Below are 7131 nucleotides of genomic sequence, written 5' to 3' on the forward strand. Positions count from 1 at the left end.
GGTGGGGACCCTGCCCTGAGAGGCCTGGACCGGGCTGGCATGGGAATGCAGCCTGTGCAATACTGTGGTGTGGGTGATCGCCAGAGCCCAGGCACCCTGGTCCTGCCTGGGGCTGCGGGCTTCCAGCCCTTGGCAGGCATGTGGGGGCGAGCAGAGGGTGAAAGCCCACTAGGCGGGCACACACCAGCTTTCACTTCTGACACCTTGAGGGACTGCAAAGTCTGGGCCCCTCTGGGCCCCTCTTTTGCCCACATGGTGTGAAGGGACCCCTGGGGAGAGAATTAAATGACACATGTTGGCACAAGATCTTCCTTTGTCTTCTCCCCCCAAGGAACAAAATAGGTTTTTATAATCTAAATGGGGAGAGGACTCAGATACAGTTGGTATAGCTACCTTTGCAAGTTTTGGGGACCTGAGAAAAGTGAGGCTAGAGCCTTTGGGGGGTTGCCTCAGTTTCCCCCATTTTCCAGTGGGGAGGAAAATAATAAGGTGGCATGGGTACCTAGCTCCTGTCCAGCTGTGAATTTATCTCTTCCAGTTAGGAAATAGTGAGCCATGCCCAGACACAGGACAGAGCTCTCCTCTGAGTACTGGCTGTCCCCTGGGCTGGGCCCAGCCCCTTGCCTCCCTTCAGCCCCTGTGTTCCATTTGTAAACTGGGGTCCAGTGAGGACTGGGGGGTTGGGTTTCTGGTGTGGAGGCTGGACTTTCCTTCTGGTGGGTGGGTGTGGGTGTGGGGTCAGCTGATAAGGCCTGGCCGTTGGTGGGGGGCAGAAGTGCCAACTGGTTATCTGGTGGGCGGCACCCAACACCCCCTTTTATCTCTCCCCTGCCCTTCTGAGACCCTGGGAGTGGAGGAAGGGAAGATTTCCCCAAACCCCCACGTCTTCCTTCTCCATCCTAGTTCTGCAGAGCAATAAAGGGTCAGGTAGAAATAGGACAGGATATGGGAATCAGGATGTCTGGGCTCTTGGTAAGTCCTTTCAGCCCTGTGTTCCCTGTAAAATGGGAGTATTACTGTTTGCCTTGGTTCCTGTCAGAGTGGTTGTTGGGAGTTTATAAAAACTTCCACTGTCTGGATATTTATTCAGTGGTATTGACATTTCAGGTCCTTTTCTATTATCTTTGGCTCAGCTAAATGAAAAGTAAGGTCTTAAGTATGATCTGAGTTTAGGGTTCAGAACCTGGTTTCTTTCTTATCGAGGCTGGAGCCAGATTTAGGAGCAGCCGTCTCCCTGGCCTGCCACATTTTCGTTACCACTTCAGGGGCGCCTAAGAGATCAGTGCCTGTCCGGGTAGTTTAGCAGGCTTCCAGAGAGCTCCAGAAGGTTTAGGGGACTCTGCCTTTCTCTCTTTCAGGTTGTTCCTCAAAGTCATTCAAGCTGTACTCGCCGAAGGAGCCCCCGAACGGCAACGCCTTCCCCCCATTTCATCCAGGCACCATGCTGGATCGGGATGTGGGGTGAGTCCTTGCCGACTTCCTGTCCCTTCAGATGGTAGCCCGCCTGGAAAGGGCAGGGGTGACCCCCCCCATACTTCCTGTCTTCTACCTATTCTCACAGCCTCTTCCCTTATACAGCCCAACTCCCATGTACCCGCCTACCTACTTGGAGCCTGGGATTGGGTAAGTGGGGTGCAGGCGGGAGGGAAGAGCTTTCCAGTGCATGGTGAAGGCAGGAATCAGGATTGGGGGAGTAGGCCCTGCCCCTCCTGCCCACTCTTCTCTTCCCTAGGAGGCACACGCCATATGGCAACCAAACTGACTATAGAATATTTGAGCTTAACAAACGGCTTCAGAACTGGACAGAGGTATGGCCAAGGGAAAAGAGGCTGGGAAGGGGAGTTGCGTTTGGGCAGCCCAGGGGATATTCTGGGCACTTGCTCACCTGTCCCTGTCTCCCTAGGAGTGTGACAATCTCTGGTGGGATGCTTTCACAACAGAGTTCTTTGAGGACGATGCCATGTTGACCATCACTTTCTGCCTGGAGGACGGACCAAAGAGATACAGTGAGTGTGGTCCTGCCTTCGGATGGCTAGCATCTGCACCTCTGAGGCTCTGAGGTCTGGACGCTAGTCTAGGAGTACCAACTGAGTGATCTGTCTTGGCAGGGGAGGCATCTGCCTGGTCCCCTCTACGTTCCTTGGTCCTTAAGAGCTCATCCTGTCTCTACAGCCATCGGCCGGACCCTGATTCCACGCTATTTCCGCAGCATTTTTGAGGGGGGTGCTACAGAGCTCTACTATGTGCTTAAGCACCCCAAGGAGGCCTTCCACAGCAACTTCGTGTCCCTTGACTGTGACCAGGGCAGCATGGTGACCCAGCATGGCAAACCCATGTTCACCCAGGTCAGCCACCCGGCATATGTGGAACACGGGGTGCCTGGGCTTGATTCCCTCTCTCTCAGCATATACTCGTAGCTCACCCAGGCAGGCGTAATGGGAAATAGCAACAACAAGAGGGGAAGGCAGACACAGTGACGCATTAAACAAGAATTTAGTGGGTTTGAAAATGACAGTTTTCTGTGTCCCGAGTGGTACAGTGGACAAGAGCTGCCCTCATAGCAGATGGTGTCACCGGCTACATGGGGGAAAGATGGGTCTGTTCAACTTTTCTGCTCTGTGTGTCCACATGTGCAAGGGCCAGGAACCACAGATATGGGGGGCACCCCGATTTATGTGCGGGCAGCTGAAATACACACAGTGGGAGAGTTGTGGGCAAACTGGAGAACTGTAGCAGGCAGTAGGCACACATTTAGGTTTGGGGGGCAGGTCAGGTTGAGTCAAGCCTGTCCCCAGGTGTGTGTGGAGGGCCGGCTATACCTGGAGTTCATGTTTGATGACATGATGCGGATAAAGACGTGGCACTTCAGCATCCGGCAGCACCGAGAGCTCATCCCCCGGAGCATCCTAGCCATGCATGTAAGCTGCGGGCAAATTGTGGTGCAGGGGGAGGCGGGCAGGGAGAAGGGCAGGACAAGGCCTAGCATCCCTGGTGTGCACGAAGGGTAGGGCTGTCTGCATCTCATCCCTCTGCTCTCTCCGGGTCAGAAAGCCTGTGCAGCCCAGATACTAGAGTTCTCATCTCCTCCTCTGCAGGCCCAGGACCCCCAGATGTTGGATCAGCTTTCCAAAAACATTACCCGGTGTGGGCTGTCCAATTCTACTCTTAACTACCTCCGAGTGAGTCTCTGCCACCTGCTGCCGTCCCCTCCCTTGTGGTCTCCCCCCATGGCTCCCTCACAGCCACTGACTCTTCTGCCCCCCCAGCTGTGTGTGATCCTCGAGCCCATGCAGGAGCTCATGTCCCGCCACAAGACCTACAGCCTCAGCCCGCGAGACTGCCTCAAGACCTGCCTTTTCCAGAAGTGGCAGCGCATGGTGGCGCCCCCCGGTGAGTGGGCCTTCCCAGGGCCGGGCCTGGATCTCTGGAGGTCTCTCCGCTCCCTGCTCTTGGGTCTACGAATTAGAACCGAGTAGGTTCAGTCCCAGTGGCTAGCATGGGAAATGGAGCCCGGGCACTCTTACCACCTGAGCTTCTCTCTCTGCACAGCGGAACCCACACGGCAGCAGCCCAGCAAACGGCGGAAACGGAAGATGTCGGGGGGCAGCACCATGAGCTCTGGGGGCGGCAATGCCAACAACAGCAACAGCAAGAAGAAGAGCCCAGCCAGCACCTTCGCCCTCTCCAGCCAGGTACCTGTAAGCATCTCGGCTTTCTTCTCTCTTCTGGGCTGCCCCGCCACTCGCCCCTGACCCCAGTCCGGCTGAGCTCATTAGCAGGCATAGAAGCAGAGCCAGTTTCCCTGTGCACTCTGCCCGCACACGCTGACTCCTTCCTCTGAGGAAAGGTCCCAGCAGGCACACACTCAGCGTAGGCACATAGAGTGTACGAGGCCAGACAGCCAGAGAACAGACAGGTGCTCGGGGCGACTGCCCGGGGCACACTCACACAGTGTGAAACACGGGAAACACAGCCTCACGCTGATAGAGGGACGCGCAGCCTTGATTGCTCGCAGATGTGTAACATGCACAGGCGCACATGCACACCCACGCTTCCCTCCCCTGTTTTTGAACTGCTCCCTCTTCTTCACACGTGGATGGAAGGTTAGCCCCTGAAGCTTGGGGAAGGGGGACTAGGGAGCTAGGGGTGTAGAGTGGAGTTTCTCCCTGGAGTCGGCGAACCTGGGCTACAGGCTGTGATGCTCTGGTGTCCTTCAGCAGCAAAGAGGGGTGGGAGTGTTGGTTTCCGGGGTGGGCTGGGGCTCTGGGCTGGGCGAGCCCCTGCCCCGATTATGTTTGGGGACCTCCACCACTCTCAGGATGTGATGGTGGTGGGGGAGCCCACCCTGATGGGCGGGGAGTTCGGGGACGAGGACGAGAGGCTCATCACCCGGCTGGAGAACACGCAGTTTGACGCGGCCAACGGCATTGACGACGAGGACAGCTTTAACAACTCCCCCGCACTGGGCGCCAACAGCCCGTGGAACAGCAAGCCCCCGTCCAGCCAGGAGAGCAAATCGGAGAACCCCACGTCACAGGCCTCCCAGTAAGGCTGTTGCGGCCAACTGGCCGCCCAGCGCTCTGCCTGCTGCCCCACCCCTCACGCCCTCGGGAGCAGAAGACAGGGAGAGACTGAGCATCTGAGACTGGCAGCCTCCGTCCCCCTTCAGGGAGGAACTGGACTCGCTGGGGGCAGGTGCCGAGACGCCCCCGATGGCCTGGGCCTGGCCCCTGTGGAGCCTTTGGGGGAGGGGCCTCGTGTGGATGCCTGTGTGGACCCTGGACTCAGAGTTGTCCGACCACCTCACCCCAGGGCATTGCTTCCATCCTCTCCCAGGTTCTGGGTCCCCCTCCCTGACTTACCCCTTAAGCCCGGGGTTTTCTGTACCCACAGTCCTTAGGGTCTTAAAGTTATGGGGCTGGATTGAACCCCTCTCCCCTGGGTAGCCCATAAGAGAGGGGGAAACTTCTAGGCTCCTCCCTTCTGCCATTTGTCCCAGCTCCAAGTTTTAAAAAAAATAATATTATTAAAAACGTAAGTTTAAAAATTTTTCATTCATGGTTCCCCTCTTGCCCCCTCTTAAGTTCAGCTACCTCCCTCCTCCTGGCAGATGGGGTGCCTAGGGCTGGGGTGGGGTGAAAGAGAGTGGGGTATATGCATACTATTTTATACAGTTGGAGAGCTTTAGACCAAGGAGATACTTCGCCATCTTTCTTCCCAGTTCCTCTGGAGTAGGGGAGGCATGCCCTGGGGTTCACACCCTTTTGACCACCCCTGCTGTTGTCTCTGCCTCCCCTTCAGTCCCACCCTCCAGGTCTGGGGCCTGCCCGCCCTCTCTCCCAGTGCTGTGACTCCCTCTGTCCCCTGTGGTGTGTATATTCTGAGTCCACTAGAGCAGCTGTCTTGGGGGGAGGCTCCTTCCCTCAGGGCAGGTGGCGGGGTGGCTTCACCTGTCACTATTTCTGTTTTGTCTCAGTTGGGCAGGCCCGGAGGGGGGAGAGGCTCATCCACTCCCCTCCAAACCCTCTGCCCCCAGCCCCTCAAACTGCAGATGTGGCCCCAGCCTCCCCTCAGAGGGGAAGGAGCCCCTGGGGATGCCCCAGCTCTGAGCCCCCCCGGGGAGAGAGGTCTCACCCCTGGCTGAGGTAGGGGGGCTTCCTCTCCCAGTGTCCATGCCCTGTAGCAGGGAGAAGACAGCCGCACCTCTGCTCCATCTCCCAGATGGCCTTGGAGGTTGGGGTTGGAGCAGGGTTCCCTGTGGCCCCTCTCAGGAAGTGTCAGTGCCACCGCCTCCACTGCCCTCTGGGCGTGGGGTCCCCTACACCCTGCTTTCCCACTCCAGCCCCTCCCCCAGCAGAGTCAGGAGTGGAGAGGGGTGAGGAAGGTGGATGTCCCACCCCAATTGTAACGCCTTTTTTGGGGGGGGCCATTTGAGTCATGTATGGTACTGTCAATAAAGAGACTTTTTGGTTTGAGAGCGTCCTGGTTGGTCATTGATGCCTAGTTCCAGGCAGTCAGTGGGCCCCAGCAGTTCTGAGACCAGGCCCTAGTGGACAGGTTTCCTCCCTCGTGGCTCTGCCCCTTCCCTGGGTCATGCTGGTCCTTCCTCTAGACCCCAGATCTGTCCCCAGCTGTCCCATCTGTCTCTTAGGACTTGGTCTTTCCCACCCTATCCCCTTGGACAGTTATCCACAGCTGTTAGGTTGCCAGACAGACGGGTAGTCCTGATGCAGGGTTCCTGGGGAAGTCCCTGTGGGCTGCTGGGGGAGGGTCTTTGCAGAGGAGTGGCGTTGCCCTGAAGGGTCCTGGCAGTCATTGCAAGAAGCGTCTTCCTCTTTATGTGAGGTTTCTACCCCTACCCAGCCTTAGCCTCCAGCCCAGCTGAGATCTAAACTAGTCTCCTAATGCCAAGGTCCCTGGGCAGGGGCAAGAGCAGCAGGGGAGTCTCCTGCTGACTTTGGGGAAGGGGCACTGAGGGATGAGGACACCTCACCTTCATTTGAAGATGGAAATCAGACCCCTTCGAAGACTTTTCCAGGTAGCTCATTCCATTAAGTCTCTCCTATTCTCGGAAGGCTGTTGCCCTGATGCAGAGACCTGGCTGTAGGTGGAGTTGGAGTCTGAGCATCCAGAAAGCCCCCAGATCATTACCCCTCATTTTCATCCCAGGCAGGGAATCTGAGGCCTCAGACCATCTCACTAAAGTCTCCCTGGGTCTGAAGTAAAACTTGATAGACCCACGCCTCTGCCTCGCCTTCCCAGCTGGCGAGAAGATACCAGAGAACTGTCCACTCCCCAGCCGCCTGCCTTGCTAGTTTAAGGTCCCAAGTTCAATTCCCAGTACCAAAAAAAAAAGCATGCACAGTGTATGAAGGAGTCTGTGTGTATGGTTGTTAAAGTGGTGTGTATATGAGTAAGGGAGTGCATACACGGGTCTGAGTGTAAGGGCATATATACATGTGTGAGTAACGGAGTGATACATGGGCATGTGAGTGTAAGATATACGTGTGACTGAGTGTAAGGGAAGGTGTATGGGTGTGTGGCTGAGTGTAAGGGAGCACTTGCATTCATCATTCATTCAGCTGGTACTCACTGAGCCCGCCGATATCTGCTGCTGCGTGGAAGCAGGAT

The 7131-nt window shown here is 56.6% G+C and overlaps 1 protein-coding gene across 2 annotated transcripts; it reads left to right on the forward strand.

Annotated features, from left to right (window-relative positions):
- The first annotated feature begins 1182 nt into the window (after nt 1–1182).
- Nucleotides 1183–5974, forward strand: Ldb1 (LIM domain binding 1). 2 transcript variants are annotated; one of them, XM_010626402.3, is made up of 10 exons: nt 1183–1461; nt 1579–1623; nt 1733–1808; nt 1904–2006; nt 2173–2345; nt 2796–2918; nt 3096–3179; nt 3267–3390; nt 3550–3692; nt 4319–5974. In XM_010626402.3, exons 1-10 carry the CDS (start codon nt 1442–1444, stop codon nt 4547–4549), a joined length of 1122 nt encoding a protein of 373 aa, XP_010624704.1. In that variant the 5' UTR covers nt 1183–1441; the 3' UTR covers nt 4550–5974. The 2 variants fall into 2 exon arrangements, with proteins under 2 accessions (XP_010624704.1, XP_010624703.1); XM_010626401.3 differs by having other exon boundaries at nt 1185–1461; nt 3550–3698.
- Nucleotides 5975–7131: the final 1157 nt, after the last annotated feature.

The sequence above is a fragment of the Fukomys damarensis genome, unplaced genomic scaffold, assembly GCF_012274545.1.
Source record: "Fukomys damarensis isolate Sample0158 unplaced genomic scaffold, DMR_v1.0_HiC HiC_scaffold_8, whole genome shotgun sequence".
NCBI classification, from domain to species: domain Eukaryota; kingdom Metazoa; phylum Chordata; class Mammalia; order Rodentia; family Bathyergidae; genus Fukomys; species Fukomys damarensis.

Excerpts from the sequence above, each read along its gene's own strand:
- Ldb1 (XM_010626401.3), top strand. The coding sequence starts at position 1,442 with ATGCTGGATCGGGATGTGGG. Across the intron at positions 2,346-2,795 it reads GCAAACCCATGTTCACCCAG|GTGTGTGTGGAGGGCCGGCT; the intron begins GTCAGCCACCCG and ends GCCTGTCCCCAG. Across the intron at positions 3,391-3,549 it reads GCGCATGGTGGCGCCCCCCG|CGGAACCCACACGGCAGCAG; the intron begins GTGAGTGGGCCT and ends CTCTCTGCACAG.